Raw genomic sequence first — 23,512 nt, forward strand, 5'->3', positions numbered from 1 at the left:
TATTCACCCAGTTCAATGTAACAGTGACAGGTTTAGGTTACTGTCATTCATATTCACCCAGTTCAATGTAACATTGAGAGGTTTAGGTTACTGTCATTCATATTCACCCAGTTCAATGTAACAGTGACAGGTTTAGGTTACTCACCCAGTTCATTCATATTCACCCAGTTCAATGTAACAGTGACAGGTTTAGGTTACTGTCATTCATATTCACCCAGTTCAATGTAACAGTGATAGGTTTAGGTTACTGTCATTCATATTCACCCAGTTCAATGTAACATCAATAGGTTTAGGTTACTGTCATTCATATTCACCCAGTTCAATGTAACAGTGACAGGTTTAGGTTACTGTCATTCACCCAGTTCAATGTAACAGTGACAGGTTTAGGTTACTGTCATTCACCCAGTTCAATGTAACAGTGACAGGTTTAGGTTACTGTCATTCACCCAGTTCAATGTAACAGTGACAGGTTTAGGTTACTGTCATTCATATTCACCCAGTTCAATGTAACAGTGATAGGTTTAGGTTACTGTCATTCATATTCACCTAGTTCAATGTAACAGTGACAGGTTTAGGTTACTGTCATTCACCCAGTTCAATGTAACATCAATAGGTTTAGGTTACTGTCATTCATATTCACCCAGTTCAATGTAACATCAATAGGTTTAGGTTACTGTCATTCATATTCACCCAGCTCAATGTAACATCAATAGGTTTAGGTTACTGTCATTCATATTCACCCAGTTCAATGTAACGGTGACAGGTTTAGGTTACTGTCATTCATATTCACCCAGTTCAATGTAACAGTGATAGGGTTTAGGTTACTGTCATTCATATTCACCCAGTTCAATGTAACAGTGATAGGTTTAGGTTACTGTCATTCATATTCACCCAGTTCAATGTAACAGTGACAGGTTTAGGTTACTGTCATTCATATTCACCCAGTTCAATGTAACATTGACAGGTTTAGGTTACTGTCATTCATATTCACCCAGTTCAATGTAACAGTGATAGGTTTAGGTTACTGTCATTCATATTCACCCAGTTCAATGTAACATTGAGAGGTTTAGGTTACTGTCATTCATATTCACCCAGTTCAATGTAACAGTGACAGGTTTAGGTTACTGTCATTCATATTCACCCAGTTCAATGTAACAGTGACAGGTTTAGGTTACTGTCATTCATATTCACCCAGTTCAATGTAACAGTGACAGGTTTAGGTTACTGTCATTCATATTCACCCAGTTCAATGTAACATTGAGAGGTTTAGGTTACTGTCATTTATATTCCATTCACCCAGTTCAATGTAACATTGAGAGGTTTAGACTACTACATGATACTCTACTGTCCCCTATACCCATCATGAGGTTGCTTCAACCTAGTAGCCTATGAATGGACGTTTACAACATACAGCACCAGTCAACAGTTTGGAAACATCTACTCATTCAAGGGTTTTACTTTATTTTTTAAACTATGTTCTACATTGTAGAATAATAGTGAAGACATCAAAACTATGAAATAACACATATGGAATCATGTAGTAACCAAAAAAGAGTTGAACAAACCAAAATATATTTTATATTTGAGATTTTTCAAAGTAGCCACCCTTTGCCTTGATGACAGCTTTGAACACTCTTGGCATTTCCCATGATTTTGGAATGAGATGTTCGACCAGCTGGTGTCCACATACTTTTTTATTATTATCATGTAGTATAAATACTGAACAAAAATATATACGCAACATATATAGTGTTGGCTCCATATTCCATGAGCAGAAATGTTTCTTATGCACCAAAAAACGTATTTCTCTACAATTTTGTGCATAAATGTGTTTACACCCCTGTTAGTTAGAATTTCTTTTTGCCAAGATAATCCATCCACTAGAGAGGTATGGAATGTCAAGAAGCTGATTGCAAAGAAGTAGATTCTGATTGGCTGTCCCAGCCGAAGCCCACCCATAGCTGTACCCCTGCTCAGTCATGTGAAATCCATAGATTAGGGGCCTAATGAATTGATTTAAATTGACTGATTTCCTTATACAAACTGTAACTCAGTACCATTTTTGTAATTGTCGCATGTTGCGTTTACGTTTTGGTACAGAATGTGTTCGTAACTAGTTACCTAACAGTCAGTTTGTCTTTGATAAGAGCGGCAGGGTAGCCTAGTGGTTAGAGTGGAGGGGCGGCAGGGTAGCCTAGTGGTTAGAGTGGAGGGGCGGCAGGGTAGCCTAGTGGTTAGAGTGGAGGGGCGGCAGGGTAGCCTAGTGGTTAGAGTGGAGGGGCGGCAGGGTAGCCTAGTGGTTAGAGTGGAGGGGCGGCAGGGTAGCCTAGTGGTTAGAGTGGAGGGGTGGCAGGGTAGCCTAGTGGTTAGAGCGTTGGACTAGTAACCGGAAGGTTGTAAGTTCAAACCCCCGAGCTGACAAGGTACAAATCTGTCGTTCTGCCCCTGAACAGGCAGTTAACCCACTGTTCCTAGACCAGTTAACCCACTGTTCCTAGACCAGTTAACCCACTGTTCCTAGACCAGTTAACCCACTGTTCCTAGACCAGTTAACCCACTGTTCCTTGACCAGTTAACCCACTGTTCCTAGGCCGTCATTGTAAATAAGAAAATTCTGCTGAATGACTAAATGTAAAGCACTTGTGTTTCAATGAAAGGTCAATTATTCAATTAAGAAAAAACATGGAATGTTTTTTAAAATTTAGTTTCACAAAGTACAACTGCTAAATATACTGTAGAATGGCATGCCATTGCACAAGTCTTACCTCCTGCTTTCCTCCTGTGCCTAGAAAACATTTCAAACTGTAAAACTTTATTAGCAACTGACCATACTAACATTTCAGAGTTCACAGAATTTAAAGTATTTATTCTCAAAATGATGTGAACCATGTACTATTACATGACAATGATTGACCAGGAACTAATGAGGTGCCTGTTATGTAAAAGTCTCTGAGCGTTGAGCACTCTCAATCATAGGATAAGTCCCCCTCTAGCCTTCTAACCCCTCCTTCCCTCCTTCCCTCCTTCCCACACACCCAGGTTGTGTTGCTAGGTCCACACTGGGGGGAGTATCTCCCAGGACTCTAAATATTTAAGTGCCTTAGAAACGGGGTAGTAGGTGCCTTAGAAACGGGGTATGGTAGTAGGTGCGAGGCGCACAGGTTTGTGTCAAGAACTGCAACGCTGCTTGGTTTTTTACGCTCAACAGTTTCCCTTGTGAATCAAGGACTGTTTTCATTGACCCCCCTTTTTTTACGCTCCCTTGTGAATCAAGGACTGTTTTCATTGACCCCCTTTTTTTTACGCTCCCTTGTGAATCAAGGACTGTTTTCATTGACCCCCTTTTTTTACGCTCCCTTGTGAATCAAGGACTGTTTTCACTGACCCCCTTTTTTTACGCTCCCTTGTGAATCTAGGACTGTTTTCATTGACCCCCTTTTTTTACGCTCCCTTGTGAATCAAGGACTGTTTTCATTGACCCCCTTTTTTTACGCTCCCTTGTGAATCAAGGACTGTTTTTATTGACCCCCTTTTTTTACGCTCCCTTGTGAATCAAGGACTGTTTTCACTGACCCCCTTTTTTTAACGCTCCCTTGTGAATCAAGGACTGTTTTCATTGACCCCCTTTTTTTTAACGCTCCCTTGTGAATCAAGGACTGTTTTCATTGACCCCCTTTTTTTTAACGCTCCCTTGTGAATCAAGGACTGTTTTCATTGACCCCCTTTTTTTTACGCTCCCTTGTGAATCAAGGACTGTTTTCACTGACCCCCTTTTTTTACGCTCCCTTGTGAATCAAGGAATGTTTTCATGGACCCCCTTTTTTTTACGCTCCCTTGTGAATCAAGGACTGTTTTCATTGACCCCCTTTTTTTTACGCTACTGCTATTCGCTGTTTTTTTGTCTGTCACTTTACCCTTATCTACAGTATACAGTGGGGCAAAAAAGTATTTAGTCAGCCACCAATTGTGCAAGTTCTCCCACTTAAAAAGATGAGAGAGGCCTGTAATTTTCATCATAGGTACACTTCAACTATGACAGACAAAATGAGAAAAAAAATCCAGAAAATCACATTGTAGGATTTTTTATGAATTTATTTGCAAATTATGGTGGAAAATAAGCATTTGGTCACCTATAAACAAGCAATATTTCTGGCTCTCACAGATCTGTAACATATTCTTTAAGAGGCTCCTCTGTTGTCCACTCGTTACCTGTATTAATGGCACCTGTTTGAACTTGTTATCAGTATAAAAGACACCTGTCCACAACCTCAAACAGTCACACTCCAAACTCCACTATGGCCAAGACCAAAGAGCTGTCAAAGGACACCAGAAACAAAATTGTAGACCTGCACCAGGCTGGGAAGACTGAATCTGCAATAGGTAAGCAGCTTGGTTTGAAGAAATCAACTGTTGCAGCAATCATTAGGAAATGGAAGACATACAAGACTACTGATAATCTCCCTCGATCTGGGGCTCCACACAAGATCTCACCCCGTGGGGTCAAAATGATCACAAGAACGGTGAGCAAAAATCCCAGAACCACACGGGGGGACCTAGTGAATGACCTGCAGAGAGCTGGGACCAAAGTAACAAAGCCTACCATCAGTAACACACTACACCGCCAGGGACCCAAATCCTGCAGTGCCAGACGTGTCCCCCTGCTTAAGCCAGTACATGTCCAGGCCCGTCTGAAGTTTGCTAGAGAGCATTTGGATGATCCAGAAGAAGATTGGGAAAATGTCATATGGTCAGAAGAAACCAAAATATAACTTTTTGGTAAAAACTCAACTCGTCGTGTTTGGAGGACAAAGAAAGCTGAGTTGCATCCAAAGAACACCATACCTACTGTGAAGCATGGGGGTGGAAACATCATGCTTTAGGGCTGTTCTTCTGCAAAGGGACCAGGACGACTGATCCGTGTAAAGGAAAGAATAAATGGGGCCATGTATCGTGAGATTTTGAGTGAAAACCTCCTTCCATCAGCAAGGTCATTGAAGATGGAACGTGGCTGGGTCTTTCAGCATGACAATGATCCCAAAGACACCGCCCGGGCAACGAAGGAGTGGCTTCGTAAGAAGCATTTCAAGGTCCTGGAGTGGTCTAGCCAGTCTCCAGATCTCAACCCCATAGAGAATCTTTGGAGGGAGTTGAAAGTCCTTGTTGCCCAGCAACAGCCCCAAAACATCACTGCTCTAAGGGAGATCTGCATGGAGGAATGGGCCAAAATACCAGCAACAGTGTGTGGAAACCTTGTGAAGACTTACAGAAAACATTTGACCTCTGTCATTGCCAACAAAGGGTATAAAACAAAGTATTGAGATAAAATTTTGTTATTGATCAAATACTTATTTTCCACCATATGTGGGGTAGATAATATATAAAGTGAATATATAAAGTGAAATAAACAATAACAATTACCAGTAAACATTACACATACAGAAGTTTCAAAAATAAGTTTCTCTCTCCCTCTCTTCCCCTCTCTCCCCTCTCTCTCTCTCTCTCTCTCTCTCTCTCTCTCTCCCTCTCTCCCCCTCTCTCTCTCTCCCCTCTCTCTCTCTCTCTCTCTCCTCTCTCTCTCTCTCTCTCTCTCCCTCTCTCCTCTCTCTCTCCCTCTCTCTCTCCCTCTCTCCCTCTCTCCCCTCTCTCTCTCTCTCTCTCTCTCTCTCTCTCCCTCTCTCTCTCTCTCTCTCTCTCTCTCTCTCTCTCTCTCTCTCTCTCTCTCTCTCTCTCTCTCTCTCTCTCCCCCTCTCCGCAGGTATGATGACAGTATGACGTTGTCCTCCTCTCTGCCCTGATAATGTACGAGGTGATGCAGGGAGACACTACCACCCTGTCCTGGAGGCTACCCAGCCCCGGCCACAACGACGGCCCACAACAGAGCCCCTTCAGCGGGGAGGGAGGACCTACTAAGATCCTTAAAGTTTGTTTCTCCACCAACAGCAACGCCCTGGGGAAGAACTTCAAGCTGGTCAAGTGTGACAGCTCCTGGCAGATCAGGGTGAGGGATTGTCTAGATATTGAGACTGTATTCCAAAAGGAACACAACCTTTTGAGAAGTTCTCCACTACAGGGAATAGAGTGCTATTTGGAACGCATCCTGAACCTTTATCTTATATTTGTAATAAGACATATAATTTTATTTATTGTGAATTCTGTTTCAATATGCACACAGAAGTTACTTAGTTTATTTAGTTGTAACATTGTAAGAATATACCAACTATATAGCTTAGCAGACTAGGCACCCAAATTCAAGCTGTGACTGTCTCCATACTGGTCTCTCTCCTCCAGGCTGTAGTCCAGTCTGTCCTGACCAGTGGTATCCTTTTAACTGTGATGGTCTCCATACTGGTCTCTCTCCTCCAGGCTGTAGTCCAGTCTGTCCTGACCAGTGGTATCCTTTTAACTGTGATGGTCTCCATACTGGTCTCTCTCCTCCAGGCTGTAGTCCAGTCTGTCCTGACCAGTGGTATCCTTTTAACTGTGATGGTCTCCATACTGGTCTCTCTCCTCCAGGCTGTAGTCCAGTCTGTCCTGACCAGTGGTATCCTTTTAACTGACTGACTGTCTCCGTACTGGTCTCTCTCCTCCAGGCTGTAGTCCAGTCTGTCCTGACCAGTGGTATCCTTTTAACTGTGACTATCTCCATACTGGTCTCTCTCCTCCAGGATGTAGTCCAGTCTGTCCTGACCAGTGGTATCCTTTTAACTGTGATGGTCTCCATACTGGTCTCTCTCCTCCAGGCTGTAGTCCAGTCTGTCCTGACCAGTGGTATCCTTTTAACTGTGACTATCTCCATACTGGTCTCTCTCCTCCAGGCTGTAGTCCAGTCTGTCCTGACCAGTGGTATCCTTTTAACTGTGATGGTCTCCATACTGGTCTCTCTCCTCCAGGCTGTAGTCCAGTCTGTCCTGACCAGTGGTATCCTTTTAACTGTGACTATCTCCATACTGGTCTCTCTCCTCCAGGCTGTAGTCCAGTCTGTCCTGACCAGTGGTATCCTTTTAACTGTGATGGTCTCCATACTGGTCTCTCTCCTCCAGGCTGTAGTCCAGTCTATCCTGACCAGTGGTATCATTTTAACTGACTGACTATCTCTGTACTGGTCTCTCTCCTCCAGGCTATAATCCAGTCTGTCCTGAACAGTGGTAGACTGGGCCCTAACATCCAGTATAAAGGCTGCTATGGTCTGCTGCTGAAGCACCTCAAGTCAGACGAGCTCCACTGGCTCCATCCAGACCTGACCGTGGGGGAGGTGGAGCAACGCTATGAGAGTCATCACGTGGAGGCAGAGTGGAGGTGAGAGGAGGGGGGGAGAGGAGGGTGGGGGAGAGAGAGGAGGGGTGGAGGAGGAGGAGAGAGGACGGTAGAGGAGGAGGTGGGGGTGAGAGGAGGTTGGAGGAGGTGGGGGTAAGAGGAGGGTAGAGGAGGAGGAGGTGGGGTTGAGGAGGGTGTAGGAAGTGGGGGTGAGCGGAGGGTGGAGGAGGAGGTGGGGGTGAGACAAAGCATGATGGGTAATATACAGAGCCATTTGAGACGTGGGCCAGGCTGAGGAAGAGGAAGTAGTTCATTTTATTTATTTAACCTTTATTCAACTAGTCACGAGCAATGTTCACAAAAATATGATTGTCTTGACAATTGGGGTCCTGTTGAAGCCTCCTGCTCTAAAGCAGTAGGATGTTCATCAGTTGATGCCTCCTCCTCTAAAGCAGTAGGATGTTCATCAGTTGAAGCTTCCTGTTCTAAAGCAGTAGGATGTTCATCAGTTGAGGCCTCCTGCTCTAAAGCAGTAGGATGTTCATCAGTTGAAGCCTCCTGTTCTAAAGCAGTAGGATGTTCATCAGTTGAAGCCTCCTGCTCTAAAGCAGTAGGATGTTCATCAGTTGAAGCCTCCTGCTCTAAAGCAGTAGGATGTTCATCAGTTGAAGCCTCCTCCTCTAAAACAGTAGGATGTTCATCAGTTGAAGCCTCCTCCTCTAAAGCAGTAGGATGTTCATCAGTTGAAGCCTCCTCCTCTAAAGCAGTAGGATGTTCATCAGTTGAAGCCTCCTCCTCTAAAGCAGTAGGATGTTCATCAGTTGAAGCCTCCTGTTCTAAAGCAGTAGGATGTTCATCAGTTGAAGCCTCCTCCTCTAAAGCAGTAGGATGTTCATCAGTTGAAGCCTCCTGCTCTAAAGCAGTAGGATGTTCATCATTTGAAGCCTCCTCCTCTAAAGCAGTAGGATGTTCATCAGTTGAAGCCTCCTCCTCTAAAGCAGTAGGATGTTCATCAGTTGAAGCCTCCTGCTCTAAAGCAGTAGGATGTTCATCAGTTGAAGCCTCCTGCTCTAAAGCAGTAGGATGTTCATCAGTTGAAGCCTCCTGTTCTAAAGCAGTAGGATGTTCATCAGTTGAAGCCTCCTTCTCTAAAGCAGTAGGATGTTCATCTCTCCCCAGGTATGACCTGAGAGTCCGCTACATTCCAGTCAACTTCCTGGAAAAGTTTAAAGAAGACAGAACCACATTTCTGTATTTCTATCAACAGGTACAGTAGGCAGCAAGCACTACTCTGACTATGTAGAGAATACATTATTACTCTGACTATGTAGAGAATACATTATTACTCTGACTATGTAGAGAATACATTATTACTCTGACTATGTAGAGAACATATTACCACTCTGACTATGTAGAGAACACATTAATACTCTGACTATGTAGAGAATACATTATTACTCTGACTATGTAGCGAACACATTGATACTCTATGGAGAGAACCCATTACTACTCTGACTATGTAGAGAATACATTAATACTCTGACTATGTAGAGAATACATTATTACTCTGACTATGTAGAGAACATATTACTACTCTGACTATGTAGAGAACATATTACTACTCTGACTATGTAGAGAACACATTACTACTCTATGGAGAGAACACATTACTACTCCGTGTAGAGAACACATTGATACTCTATGGAGAGAACACATTACTACTCCGTGGAGAGAACACATTACTACTCTATGGAGAGAACACATTACTACTCTATGGAGAGAACACATTACTACTCTATGGAGAGAACACATTACTACTCTATGGAGAGAACACATTACTACTCTATGGAGAGAACACATTACTACTCTATGGAGAGAACACATTACTACTCTGTGGAGAGAACACATTGATACTCTATGGAGAGAACACATTACTACTCTGTGGAGAGAACACATTGATACTCTATGGAGAGAACACATTGATACTCTATGGAGAGAACACATTACTACTCTGTGGAGAGAACACATTGATACTCTATGGAGAGAACACATTGATACTCTATGGAGAGAACACATTACTACTCCGTGGAGAGAACACATTGATACTCTATGGAGAGAACACATTACTACTCTGTGGAGAGAACACATTACTACTCCGTGGAGAGAACACATTGATACTCTGTGGAGAGAACACATTACTACTCCGTGGAGAGAACACATTACTACTCTATGGAGAGAACACATTACTACTCTGACTATGTAGAGAACACATTGATACTCTATGGAGAGAACACATTACTACTCTGTGGAGAGAACACATTACTACTCTGACTATGTAGAGAACACATTGATACTCTATGGAGAGAACACATTACTACTCTGACTATGTAGAGAACACATTGATACTCTATGGAGAGAACACATTACTACTCCGTGTAGAGAACACATTACTACTCTGACTATGTAGAGAACACATTACTACTCTGTGGAGAGAACACATTACTACTCCATGGAGAGAACACATTACTAATCTATGGGGAGAAAAATAGTATTCTCTCTGTAAAGAACCCATTAATGCTTTTCAGATCTTCATCATCCAAGACAACTCGCTGATGTCTGGTGCTTGTGAGACTGTAGATGTGTAGTGACTATATACAGCTAAGTGTTAGGTGTGTAGTGACTATATACAGCTAAGAATGAATGTGTTCTCTCTCTATTTGCCTGTGTTAGGTGTGTAGTGACTATATACAGCTAAGTGTTAGGTGTGTAGTGACTATATACAGCTAAGAATGAATGTGTTCTCTCTATTTGCCTGTGTTAGGTGTGTAGTGACTATATACAGCTAAGTGTTAGGTGTGTAGTGACTATATACAGCTAAGAATGAATGTGTTCTCTGTATTTGCCTGTGTTAGGTGTGTAGTGACTATATACAGCTAAGTGTTAGGTGTGTAGTGACTATATACAGCTAAGTGTTAGGTGTGTAGTGACTATATACAGCTAAGAATGAATGTGTTCTCTCTCTATTTGCCTGTGTTAGGTGTGTAGTGACTACATACAGCTAAAAATGAATGTGTTCTCTCTGTATTTGCCTGTGTTAGGTGTGTAGTGACTATATACAGCTAAGTGTTAGGTGTGTAGTGACTATATACAGCTAAGTGTTAGGTGTGTAGTGACTATATACAGCTAAGAATGAATGTGTTCTCTCGGTATTTGCCTGTGTCAGGTGCGTAGTGACTACATACAGCTAAAAATGAATGTGTTCTCTCTGTATTTGCCTGTGTTAGGTGTGTAGTGACTATATACAGCTAAGTGTTAGGTGTGTAGTGACTACATACAGCTAAGTGTTAGGTGTGTAGTGACTATATACAGCTAAGTGTTAGGTGTGTAGTGACTATATACAGCTAAGAATGAATGTGTTCTCTCTCTATTTGCCTGTGTTAGGTGTGTAGTGACTATATACAGCTAAGTGTTAGGTGTGTAGTGACTATATACAGCTAAGAATGAATGTGTTCTCTCTCTATTTGCCTGTGTTAGGTGTGTAGTGACTATATACAGCTAAGTGTTAGGTGTGTAGTGACTATATACAGCTAAGAATGAATGTGTTCTCTCTCTATTAGCCTGTGTTAGGTGTGTAGTGACTACATACAGCTAAGTGTTAGGTGTGTAGTGACTATATACAGCTAAGTGTTAGGTGTGTAGTGACTACATACAGCTAAGTGTTAGGTGTGTAGTGACTATATACAGCTAAGTGTTAGGTGTGTAGTGACTATATACAGCTAAGAATGAATGTGTTCTCTCTCTATTTGCCTGTGTTAGGTGTGTAGTGACTATATACAGCTAAGTGTTAGGTGTGTAGTGACTATATACAGCTAAGAATGAATGTGTTCTCTCTCTATTTGCCTGTGTTAGGTGTGTAGTGACTATATACAGCTAAGTGTTAGGTGTGTAGTGACTATATACAGCTAAGAATGAATGTGTTCTCTCTGTATTTGCCTGTGTTAGGTGTGTAGTGACTATATACAGCTAAGTGTTAGGTGTGTAGTGACTATATACAGCTAAGTGTTAGGTGTGTAGTGACTATATACAGCTAAGAATGAATGTGTTCTCTCGGTATTTGCCTGTGTCAGGTGTGTAGTGACTACATACAGCTAAAAATGAATGTGTTCTCTCTGTATTTGCCTGTGTTAGGTGTGTAGTGACTATATACAGCTAAGTGTTAGGTGTGTAGTGACTACATACAGCTAAGTGTTAGGTGTGTAGTGACTATATACAGCTAAGTATTAGGTGTGTAGTGACTATATACAGCTAAGAATGAATGTGTTCTCTCTCTATTTGCCTGTGTTAGGTGTGTAGTGACTATATACAGCTAAGTGTTAGGTGTGTAGTGACTATATACAGCTAAGAATGAATGTGTTCTCTCTGTATTTGCCTGTGTTAGGTGTGTAGTGACTATATACAGCTAAGTGTTAGGTGTGTAGTGACTATATACAGCTAAGTGTTAGGTGTGTAGTGACTATATACAGCTAAGAATGAATGTGTTCTCTCGGTATTTGCCTGTGTCAGGTGCGTAGTGACTACATACAGCTAAAAATGAATGTGTTCTCTCTGTATTTGCCTGTGTTAGGTGTGTAGTGACTATATACAGCTAAGTGTTAGGTGTGTAGTGACTACATACAGCTAAGTGTTAGGTGTGTAGTGACTATATACAGCTAAGTATTAGGTGTGTAGTGACTATATACAGCTAAGAATGAATGTGTTCTCTCTCTATTTGCCTGTGTTAGGTGTGTAGTGACTATATACAGCTAAGTGTTAGGTGTGTAGTGACTATATACAGCTAAGAATGAATGTGTTCTCTCTCTATTTGCCTGTGTTAGGTGTGTAGTGACTATATACAGCTAAGTGTTAGGTGTGTAGTGACTATATACAGCTAAGAATGAATGTGTTCTCTCTCTATTTGCCTGTGTTAGGTGTGTAGTGACTACATACAGCTAAAAATGAATGTGTTCTCTCTGTATTTGCCTGTGTTAGGTGTGTAGTGACTATATACAGCTAAGTGTTAGGTGTGTAGTGACTACATACAGCTAAGTGTTAGGTGTGTAGTGACTATATACAGCTAAGAATGAATGTGTTCTCTCGGTATTTGCCTGTGTCAGGTGCGTAGTGACTACATGCAGTACCATGCCAGTAAAGTCAGTGATGGAATGGCCCTGCAGCTGGGATGTCTGGAGATCAGGTGAGGTTGTGGATTTCCCTTCTGGGTCTTGTATTAGACATCGTCAACATATGACAGTTGGCTTGGTCCGTATAGAGCTTCGTTCGGCACGTCATGTTGTGTTGTCTCTTCTGCTTTGCCTTCAGGAGGTTCTATAAAGACATGAATGCTAAAGGCCTGGAGAAAAAGTCCAACTTTGAAGTGTTAGAGTAAGTATGTACGTTTGTTTCTTCTTCTTCTCCTCCCTACTAACCTTCACTTCTTCTTCTTCTCCTCCCTACTAACCTTCACTTCTTCTTCTTCTTCTCCTCCCTACTAACCTTCACTTCTTCTTCTTCTTCTCCTCCCTACTAACCTTCACTTCTTCTTCTTCTTCTCCTCCCTACTAACCTTCACTTCTTCTTCTTCTCCTCCCTACTAACCTTCACTTCTTCTTCTTCTCCTCCCTACTAACCTTCACTTCTTCTTCTTCTTCTCCTCCCTACTAACCTTCACTTCTTCTTCTCTTCCCTACTAACCTTCACTTCTTCTTCTTCTTCTTCTTCTTCTTCTCCCTACTAACCTTCACTTCTTCTTCTTCTCCTCCCTACTAACCTTCACTTCTTCTTCTTCTCCTCCCTACTAACCTTCACTTCTTCTTCTTCTCCCCCCTACTAACCTTCACTTCTTCTTCTTCTCCCTCCTACTAACCTTCACTTCTTCTTCTTCTTCTTCTTCTTCTTCTTCTCCCTCCTACTAACCTTCACTTCTTCTTCTTCTTCTCCTCCCTACTAACCTTCACTTCTTCTTCTTCTCCTCCTTACTAACCTTCACTTCTTCTTCTTCTCCTCCCTACTAACCTTCACTTCTTCTTCTTCTCCTCCCTACTAACCTTCACTTCTACTTCTTCTTCTCCCTACTAACCTTCACTTCTTCTTCTTCTCCTCCCTACTAACCTTCACTTCTTCTTCTTCTCCTCCCTACTAACCTTCACTTCTTCTTCTTCTTCTTCTCCTCCCTACTAACCTTCACTTCTTCTTCTTCTCCTCCCTACTAACCTTCACTTCTTCTTCTTCTTCTTCTCCTCCTCCCTACTAACCTTCACTTCTTCTTCTTCTTCTCCTCCCTACTAACCATCACTTCTTCTTCTCCTCCCTACTAACCTTCACTTCTTCTTCTTCTCCTCCCTACTAACCTTCACTTCTTCTTTTTCTTCTTCTTCTCCCTACTAACCTTCACCTCTTCTTCTTCTTCTTCTCCTCCCAACTAACCTTCACTTCTTCTTCTTCTCCTCCCTACTAACCTTCACTTCTTCTTCTTCTCCCTACTAACCTTCACTTCTTCTTCTTCTCCTTACTAACCTTCACTTCTTCTTCTTCTCCTCCCTACTAACCTTCACTTCTTCTTCTTCTCCTCCCTACTAACCTTCACTTCTTCTTCTTCTTCTTCTTCTTCTTCTTCTTCTTCTTCTTCTTCTTCTTCTTCTTCTCCTCCCTACTAACCTTCACTTCTTCTTCTTATCCTCCTCCCTACTAACCTTCACTTCTTCTTCTTCTTCTTCTTCTTCTCCCTACTAACCTTCACTTCTATGACTTAAAAAAAAATCACGTTTGATTGATTGATTGTTTGATTCTAACTGGTCTCTCCAATGAAGGAAGGACGTGGGGCTGAACCTGTTTTTCCCTCAGGAGCTCATTGACAGCATGAAGGTACATTTATACATTTGTTTTTTGATATCCGCACGATCGTTTAAAATATTATTGGAAGTTTCTACGAGTATAAATTAGGTTGTAAATGAGCCTACTTCACTTTTACAACCAACAAGGATAATTTCTGATCATTTTCTACACTAGCAGTGTTGTTTACCCTCCTCAAAAATGTATTTGTCCACCATGTGACAATAAAATAGGGTTATGAAAGTGTTATCCAATGTTGCTATGTTCTGTCCCAGTCTCGTCATCTTCGTAACCTGATCCAGTAGACTTTCCAGCAGTACGCTACTCTGAAAGAAGGGGGTGGGGGGTTAGGGTCACTATTACTAACAGAGACAATTCGTTTTATTAATATAATGTTGTGATGTTCTGTCCCAGTCTCGTCATCTTCGTAACCTGATCCAGCAGACGTTCCAGCAGTACGCCACTCTGAAGGAGGATGAGTGTATGGTTAACTTCTTCCAGACACTCACCGACTTCATCACCATTGGCGAAGAGGTCTACCCTTGTGAACTGGTGGTGAGTGTTGCTGCTGGCTTTACAGACAACAAGGATGCACTGCAAATACCTGACCTCAAATGCACTGCAAATACCTGATCTCAAATGCACTGCAAACTGCAAACACCTGACCTCAAATGCTCTGCAAATACCTGACCTCACTGCAAATACCTGACCTCACTGCAAATATCTGACCTCACTGCAAACACCTGACCTCAAATGCTCTGCAAATACCTGACCTCACTGCAAATACCTGACCTCACTGCAAATACCTGACCTCACTGCAAATACCTGATCTCACTGCAAATACCTGACCTCACTGCAAATACCTGACCTCACTGCAAATACCTGACCTCACTGCAAATACCTGATCTCAAATGATCTGCAAATACTGACCTCACTGCAAATACCTGACCTCACTGCAAATACCTGACCTCACTGCAAATACCTGACCTCACTGCAAATACCCGACCTCACTGCAAATACCTGACCTCACTGCAAATACCTGATCTCACTGCAAACACCTGACCTCACTGCAAATACCTGATCACAAATGCTCTGCAAATACCTGACCTCACTGCAAATACCTGACCTCACTGCAAACACCTGACCTCAAATGCTCTGCAAATACCTGACCTCACTGCAAATACCTGACCTCACTGCAAATACCTGATCTCAAACGCTCTGCAAATATCCAAGTGTGGACTTTCCTAATTAGTTTGTAACTGCTGATGTTTATAGTGGGGTTAAAAGAATCTACAATTACAGTCTGAAGTTTGTCAAGAAATTAAAGTTAACTTGCAACCCCCACTGTTTGTCCACAGCAAGGCTGGAGTCTGTCAGTAGAGCTGGTGATAGGAGCCAGGGGCATTCGCCAACGCACCCATAAAGACTCAGCAGTAAGCAGGATGTTCACTGTTTACACTAACCCAGAAAGACTCAGTGGTGTGAACTGTTTACACTAACCCAGAAAGACTCAGTGGTGTTAACTGTTTACACTAACCCAGAAAGACTCAGTGGTATTAACTGTTTACACTAACCCAGAAAGACTCAGTGGTGTTCACTGTTTACACTAACCCAGAAAGATTCAGTGGTGTTCACTGTTTACACTAACCCAGAAAGACTCAGTGGTGTTCACTGTTTACACTAACCCAGAAAGACTCAGTGGTGTTAACTGTTTACAAGTTAAACAATTTAAAGCAATCCTACCAAATAATAATTGAGTGTATGTAAACTTCAGACCCACTGAGAATGTGATGAATGAAATCAAATCTGAAATGAATCATTCTCTCTACTATTATTCTGACATTTCACATTATTTAAAATAAAGTGGTGATCCTAACTGACCTAAGACAAGGAATTGTTACTAGGATTAAATGTCAGGAATTGTGAAAAACTGAGTTTAAATGTATTTGGCTAAGGTGTATGTAAACTTCCGACTTCAACTGTGGATGCTAAAATCACCACTTCTACATACAATACAATACATTCAGAAAGTTATTACTACTACTACCACTTACTTTTTCCAAATTGTTGTGTTAGCCTGAATTTAAAATGTGTCACTGGCCCACATACAATACCCCAAAATGTCAAAGTGGGAACATGAGGCCAATGGTGACTTTAAAACAGTTCGGGAACAAATCGACAGAGTGAAAAGGAGGAAGTCTGTACAGAATACAAATATTCCAAAAACATGCATCCTGTTTGCAACAAGGTACTAAAGTCATCATGCAAAACAATTAACTTCTTGTCCTGAATACAAAGCATTATGTTTATGTAAACTAACGACTTCAACTGTGTATATATATGAGGGTATTTTCAGCCTACACGTCTATATCCTTCTACAAAAAAAACTAAAGAAGGAACTTTCCTCATTTTTTTAACCTTTAGGCAAGTCAGTTAAGAACTGATGAACAAATTCTTATTTTCAATGATGGCCTAGGAACAGTGGGTTAACTGCCTGTTCAGGGGCAGAAAGACAGATTTGTACCTTGTCAGCTCGGGGATTTGAACTTGCAACCTTCTGGTTACTAGTCCAACACTCTAACCACTTGGCTACGCTGCCGCCAGCTGCAAGGGTGTCTCTCTTTGGAGAGGTAACACATCCCCATCTCTTCCTCATCCCCATCTGGCCTATCCCCTGCCTGTGTGGGCTCCAGGGTGAAGTTTCCCTTAGGAACAGATCTAGGATCAGCTTCCACTCCCCCAATACTTACCCTAACCATTAGTGGGGAAAATGTTAAACTGACCCAAGGTCAGTGTCTACACGGCAACTTCACCCGAGGCTTTTAAGTGTATCAGCTAATTGTTTCTCTCTTATACCCCACCAGCCTGTGTGTCTAGCGAACTTCAAACAGATCAAGAGCATTAAGTGTTTATCTCAGAGTGACAACAAAGCCCTCCTCAATCTGGACATAGACGGAGCCAGACAGGTACACATTTACAACATATAGAAAAAAACTTTATTAGCACTGCTTAAATCAGGACACAGTGAGGCCTGGACCCATTATTCATTAATGGTCTCAGAGTACTGATCTAGGATCAGTATTGCCTTTAGATCATAATACATAGTTATTTACACCTGATCTAGGATCAGTATTGCCTTTAGATCATAATACATAGTTATTTAAACCTGATCTAGGATCAGTATTGCCTTTAGATCATAATACATAGTTATTTAAACCTGATCTAGGATCAGTATTGCCTTTAGATCATAATACGTAGTTATTTAAACCTGATCTAGGATCAGTATTGCCTTTAGATCATAATACATAGTTATTTACACCTGATCTAGGATCTGCCCTGAGTCATAACTTGAGATCTGTGTGTGTATCATCAACAACAACAAAAAAACACGCAATATTTTTATTGACGTGATAGTTGAGTAAAATGCCTGAATCTTAAGTAATATTCTGCCCTGAAAGACCTATAGGTCTATGACCCCTTTGACAATATAGTGATTTGTAATGTGATTTGTAATGGTCAGTAACGTGAATGGTCTGTATCTTCTTCTTCGTCAGCCTCTGTCTATCAACGTGACATTATAGTGATTTGTAATGGTCAGTAACGTAAATGGTTTGTATCTTCTTCTTCGTCAGCCTCTGTCTATCAACGTGACTAAGTTTACGATGGCAGAGAACATGGTGGACCTTATTGATGGTTACTGTCGTTTGGAGCACGCCACTGACGAGTCGTTCATCGTCACACCTAACAAAGGTAAAAGGGGGGGGGGAAATCAGGAAGTTCACCCCGTCTATATAATGGTTAGGGGAAACACTGAAAGAGTGCATCACAACTTGGGTTTCCTCATTTTCTCGTTTATCGTCCAATTGAACCAATGTGAAGTAACACCATGTTTTTGTCGTGACCCCATAGACGCCAATCTACGATGTTCCCTTCCAGATCTGCCCACAAAGTGAGTGGATTGAACAAAGCTTAAATATATATATATATATTTTTTCTATAACAAACCACTATGCTCAAACTGAACAGTACATATTGAAGAGTAGTTGTTGGAACATCGGATGTAAGCTCAAGTGAAAAGTGAGTCTTTCGGAGTGTTTTATCAACGAGACAGGAAATATTATTGTAACAGTGTGCCTGAGGCATTGAGGACCTATAAACCCAGGATTGATGATCCTCTCCTCTCCTCTGGCTGTCTCTCCTTGCCTCCTCTGGCTGTCTCTCCTCGCCTCCTCTGGCTGTCTCTCCTCCCCTCCTCTGGCTGTCTCTCCTCCCCTCCTCTGGCTGTCTCTCCTTGCCTCCTCTGGCTGTCTCTCCTCGCCTCCTCTGGCTGTCTCTCCTTCTACTCTGGCTGTGTCTCCTCCTCCTCTGGCTGTCTCTCCTCTCCTCCTCTGGCTGTCTCTCCTTCTACTCTGGCTGTGTCTCCTCCTCCTCTGGCTGTCTCTCCTCTCCTCCTCTGGCTGTCTCTCCTCTCCTCCTCTGGCTGTCTCTCCTCTCCTCCTCTGGCTGTCTCTCCTCTCCTCCTCTGGCTGTCTCTCCTCTCCTCCTCTGGCTGTCTCCCCTCTCCTCCTCTGGCTGTCTCTCCTCTCCTCCTCTGGCTGTCTCTCCTCTCCTCCTCTGGCTGTCTCTCCTCTCCTCCTCTGGCTGTCTCTCCTCTCCTCCTCTGGCTGTCTCTCCTCTCCTCCTCTGGCTGTCTCTCCTCTCCTCTTCTGGCTGTCTCTCCTTATACTCTGGCTGTCTCCCCTCTCCTCCTCTGGCTGTCTCTCCTCTCCTCCTCTGGCTGTCTCTCCTCTCCTCCTCTGGCTGTCTCTCCTCTCCTCTGGCTGTCTCACCTCTCCTCCTCTGGCTGTCTCTCCTCTCCTCCTCTGGCTGTCTCTCCTCTCCTCCTCTGGCTGTCTCCCCTCTCCTCCTCTGGCTGTCTCTCCTTCTCTGGCTGTCTCTCCTTCTACTCTGGCTGTCTCTCCTCTCCTCCTCTGGCTGTCTCCCCTCTCCTCCCCTGGCTGTCTCTCCTTCTCTGGCTGTCTCTCCTTCTACTCTGGCTGTCTCTCCTCTCCCACTCTGGCTGTCTCTCCTCTCCTCCTCTGGCTGTCTCTCCTCTCCTCCTCTGGCTGTCTCTCCTCTCCTCCTCTGGCTGTCTCTCCTCTCCTCCTCTGGCTGGCTCTCCTTCTACTCTGGCTGTCTCTTCTCTCTTCCTCTGGCTGTCTCCCCTCTCCTCCTCTGGCTGTCTCTCCTTCTCTGGCTGTCTCTCCTTCTACTCTGGCTGTCTCTCCTCTCCCACTCTGGCTGTCTCTTCTTTCCAACTCTGGCTGTCTCTCCTCTCCTCCTCTGGCTGTCTCTCCTCTCCCCCTCTGGCTGTCTCTCCTCTCCTCCTCTGGCTGTCTCTCCTCTCCTCCTCTGGCGGTCTCCCCTCTCCTCCTCTGGCGGTCTCCCCTCTCCTCCGGCGGTCTCTCCCTCTACTCTGGCTGTCTCTCCTCTCCTCCTCTGGCTGTCTCTCCTTCTACTCTGGCTGTCTCTTCTCTCCTCCTCTGGCTGTCTCTTCTCTCCAACTCTGGCTGTCTCTCCTCTCCTCCTCTGGCTGTCTCTCCTCTCCTCCTCTGGCTGTCTCTCCTCTCCTCCTCTGGTTGTCTCTCCTCTCCTCCTCTGGCTGTCTCTCCTCTCCTCCTCTGGCGGTCTCTCCTCTCCTCCTCTGGCTGTCTCTCCTCTCCTCCTCTGGTTGTCTCTCCTCTCCTCCTCTGGCTGTCTCTCCTCTCCTCCTCTGGCTGTCTCTCCTCTCCTCCTCTGGCGGTCTCTCCTCTCCTCCTCTGGCTGTCTCTCCTCTCCTCCTCTGGTTGTCTCTCCTCTCCTCCTCTGGCTGTCTCTCCTCTCCTCCTCTGGCGGTCTCTCCTCTCCTCCTCTGGCGGTCTCTCCTCTCCTCCTCTGGCTGTCTCTCCTCTCTCCTCCTCTGGCTGTCTCTCCTCTCCTCCTCTGGCTGTCTCTCCTCTCCTCCTCTGGCGGTCTCTCCTCTCCTCCTCTGGCTGTCTCTCCTCTCCTCCTCTGGTTGTCTCTCCTCTCCTCCTCTGGCTGTCTCTCCTCTCCTCCTCTGGCTGTCTCTCCTCTCCTCCTCTGGCTGTCTCTCCTCTCCTCCTCTGGTTGTCTCTCCTCTCCTCCTCTGGCTGTCTCTCCTCTCCTCCTCTGGCGGTCTCTCCTCTCCTCCTCTGGCTGTCTCTCCTTCTCCTCTGTAGTCAAATGGAAAACCCAGGTTGCTTCAGATATAGCATGGGTGAGTTATTATCTACCAAGACTGCTTTCATCTTTGTTTGACGAGTATCACGATTCATTATTACTCTTTGTTCAAATCAATACAGTGCCTACGGGGGGGGGGGGGCAATGTGCATCAAGTTGACCCATCTGTTTTTGACCACAAACTGACATCATCAAATATCCTATCGGTCAGGATCTGAAATCTACGCTGAGATTGATGAACGACCGAGGTCTGGTAAGTAGTACGTTTCCTGAAGTCCACGATCAGCTCCTTCGTTTTGTTGACGTTGAGGTTATTTTCCTGGCACCACTCTGCCAGGGCCCTCACCTCCTCCCTGTAGACTGTCTCGTCATTGTTGGTAATCAGGCCTACTACTGTTGTAACGTCTGCAAACTTGTTGATTGAGTTGGAGGCGTGCGTGGCCTCGCAGTCATGGGTGAACAGGGAGTACAGGAGGGGGCTTAGCATGCACCCTTGTGGGGCCCCCTGTGTTGAGGATCAGCGAAGTGGAGATGTTGTTTCCTACCTTCACCACCTGGGGAGGGGGGGGGGGCGTCAGGAAGTCAAGGACCCAGTTGCACAGGGTGGGTTTCAGATCCAGGGCCCCGAGCTTGATAATGAGCTTGGAGGGTACTAAGGTGTTGAACGTTGAGGTGTAGGCAATGAACTTCATTCTCACATAGGTAGTCCTCTTGTCCAGATGGGATAGGGAAGTGTGCAGTGCGATGATGATTGCATCGTCTGCGGATCTATTGGGGCGGTATGCAAATTGAAGTGTGTCTAGTGTGGCTGGTATAGGGTGAGGTGATGTGATTAACTTGCCTCTCAAAGCACTTCATGATATACATTTAGTTCATTTACCTTTGCTTTCTTGGGTACAGGAACAATGGTGGACATCTTGAAGCAAGTGGGGAAAGCAGACTGAGATAGGGAGAGATTGAATGTGTCCGTGAACACTTCAGCCAGCTGGTCTGCGCATGCTTTGAGGACGCGGCTTGGGATGCCGTCTGGGCCTGCAGCCGTCTGGGCCTGCAGCCGTCTGGGCCTGCGAGGGTTAACGCGCTTAAAGGATTTACTCACGTCGGCTACAGTCTTTGGGAGCATGGATTCCGATTGTTCAGACCTGTGTTGAATAGATCTTAGCACGGGTACTTCCTGTTTGAGTTTCTGCCAATAGGAAGGGAGGAGCAGGATTGAGTCGTGATCTGATTTGCCGAAAGGGAGGGCGGGGGAGGGCCTTTTAGCCATCCCGGAAGGGAGAGTAACGATGGTCGAGAGTTTTTGATGCTCGAGGTCTACAGGCAATGTGTTGATAGAACTTCGTTAGCGTTTTCTTCAGATTTGCCTTCTATGATCTACTGTATGTTCTATGATCTATGATCTACTGTATGTTCTATGATCTACTGTATGTTCTATGATCTATGATCTACTGTATGTTCTATGATCTATGATCTACTGTATGTTCTATGATCTACTGTATGTTCTATGATCTATGATCTACTGTATGTTCTATGATCTGTATCTTCTATGATCTACTGTATGTTCTATGATCTATGATCTACTGTATGTTCTATGATCTATGATCTACTGTATGTTCTATGATCTACTGTATCTTCTATGATCTACTGTATGTTCTATAATCAACTGTATGTTCTGTGTTCTATGATCTACTGTATGTTCTGTTCTATGATCTACTGTATGTTTCTATGATCTACTGTATGTTCTATGATCTACTGTATGTTCCATGATCTGCTGTGTTGTATGTTCTACTGTATGTTCTATGATCTACTGTATGTTCTATGATCTACTGTATGATATACTGTATGTTCTATGATCTACTGTATGTTCTACTGTATGTTCTATGATCTACTGTATGTTCTATGATCTACTATATGATCTACTGTGTGTTCTATGCTCTATGATCTACTGTATATTCTAAGTTGTAAGTTCCATGACAGCTACTCATGGTGTTGTTGTATGCTTGGTTCCAGTGGTGAAGTATGGAATCGACAGAGATGACATTGTTCTGGGACGGATACTTGGCGAGGGTTTTTTCGGAGAGGTCTATGAAGGAATGTACAAGAAATCGGCAAGTCTGTCTCCTGACACCCGACTCGCACAGTCAATTCTAACACCTCAAATGGGTCTAACTAAACACAATATTGATCTCACTTTTTGTGTGTGTGTGTGTGTCTGGTCTCTGTGTTTGTGAACCAGAATGGGGAGAGACTAAGCGTGGCGGTGAAGACCTGTAAAGAATGTTCACCTGACATCATGGAGAAGTTCATGAGTGAAGCAGGTACACATCAAATACTGATCACACTTCACCAACTCACTAGCCTTGTGGTTAGAGTGTCCGCCCTGAGATTGAAAAGTTGGGATCCCCGGCCAAGTCATACCAAAGACTGTAAAAATGGGACCCTGCTTGGCACCAGTGGTGTAATTTATTACATTTTTTGCAATCCTCAAAAGTGGTCTCCTGATGTGGTTTAAAAATAGTTTGAAGCACCTGTGCGTCAATCTAAGTAACATAATTTAAAAAAATCCCAATCAAAATCGTCTGAATTCAAATGGTCTGTCGAGACAATATGTAAGGGATTAACATCACCATTCTGTACATTACCTTGTAAATAATGGACAATGCCCCGGGACGAGGCGGAGCCGAGTTTGCAGAGTTCATTTTTCCAAGGTAATGTACTGAGATGTTTATCCCGCTAATAACATAAACTGAAGCGTTTACCGGTATTGTCACGATTGTCAGGTGGGAAAAATGCTACTTACAGTGCCTTGCGAAAGTATTCGGCCCCCTTGAACTTTGCGACCTTTTGCCACATTTCAGGCTTCAAACATAAACATATAAAACTGTATTTTTTGTGAAGAATCAACAACAAGTGGGACACAATCATGAAGTGGAACGACATTTATTGGATATTTCAAAATTTTGCACGCCCAATTTTTCAGTTTTTGATTTGTTAAAAAAGTTTGAAACATTGAATACATGTCGTTTCACTTCATGATTGTGTCCCACTTGTTGATTCTTCACAAAAAAAATACAGTTTTATATCTTTATGTTTGAAGCCTGAAATGTGGCAAAAGGTCGCAAAGTTCAAGGGGGCCGAATACTTTCGCAAGGCACTGTAAGTATGATCCCCA

The 23,512-nt window shown here is 43.5% G+C and overlaps 1 protein-coding gene across 1 annotated transcript in view; it reads left to right on the plus strand.

Moving 5' to 3' along the window:
• LOC124019145 (protein-tyrosine kinase 2-beta-like) overlaps nt 1-23,512 on the plus strand; it is an 84,322-nt gene that overhangs the window by 16,118 nt on the left and 44,692 nt on the right. The window contains exons 2-16 of the mRNA XM_046334523.1: nt 5,756-5,998; nt 7,118-7,296; nt 8,434-8,521; nt 12,408-12,487; nt 12,613-12,675; nt 14,100-14,154; nt 14,536-14,676; nt 15,480-15,554; nt 16,986-17,087; nt 17,754-17,871; nt 18,031-18,070; nt 20,340-20,377; nt 20,552-20,593; nt 22,351-22,448; nt 22,577-22,658. Of these exons, the coding sequence (XP_046190479.1) occupies nt 5,798-5,998; nt 7,118-7,296; nt 8,434-8,521; nt 12,408-12,487; nt 12,613-12,675; nt 14,100-14,154; nt 14,536-14,676; nt 15,480-15,554; nt 16,986-17,087; nt 17,754-17,871; nt 18,031-18,070; nt 20,340-20,377; nt 20,552-20,593; nt 22,351-22,448; nt 22,577-22,658 (1,402 nt within the window). The 5' untranslated portion in view covers nt 5,756-5,797. The remainder of the gene's footprint in view (nt 1-5,755; nt 5,999-7,117; nt 7,297-8,433; nt 8,522-12,407; nt 12,488-12,612; nt 12,676-14,099; nt 14,155-14,535; nt 14,677-15,479; nt 15,555-16,985; nt 17,088-17,753; nt 17,872-18,030; nt 18,071-20,339; nt 20,378-20,551; nt 20,594-22,350; nt 22,449-22,576; nt 22,659-23,512) is intronic.

The sequence above is a fragment of the Oncorhynchus gorbuscha genome, unplaced genomic scaffold (assembly GCF_021184085.1).
Source record: "Oncorhynchus gorbuscha isolate QuinsamMale2020 ecotype Even-year unplaced genomic scaffold, OgorEven_v1.0 Un_scaffold_71:::fragment_2:::debris, whole genome shotgun sequence".
NCBI classification, from domain to species: domain Eukaryota; kingdom Metazoa; phylum Chordata; class Actinopteri; order Salmoniformes; family Salmonidae; genus Oncorhynchus; species Oncorhynchus gorbuscha.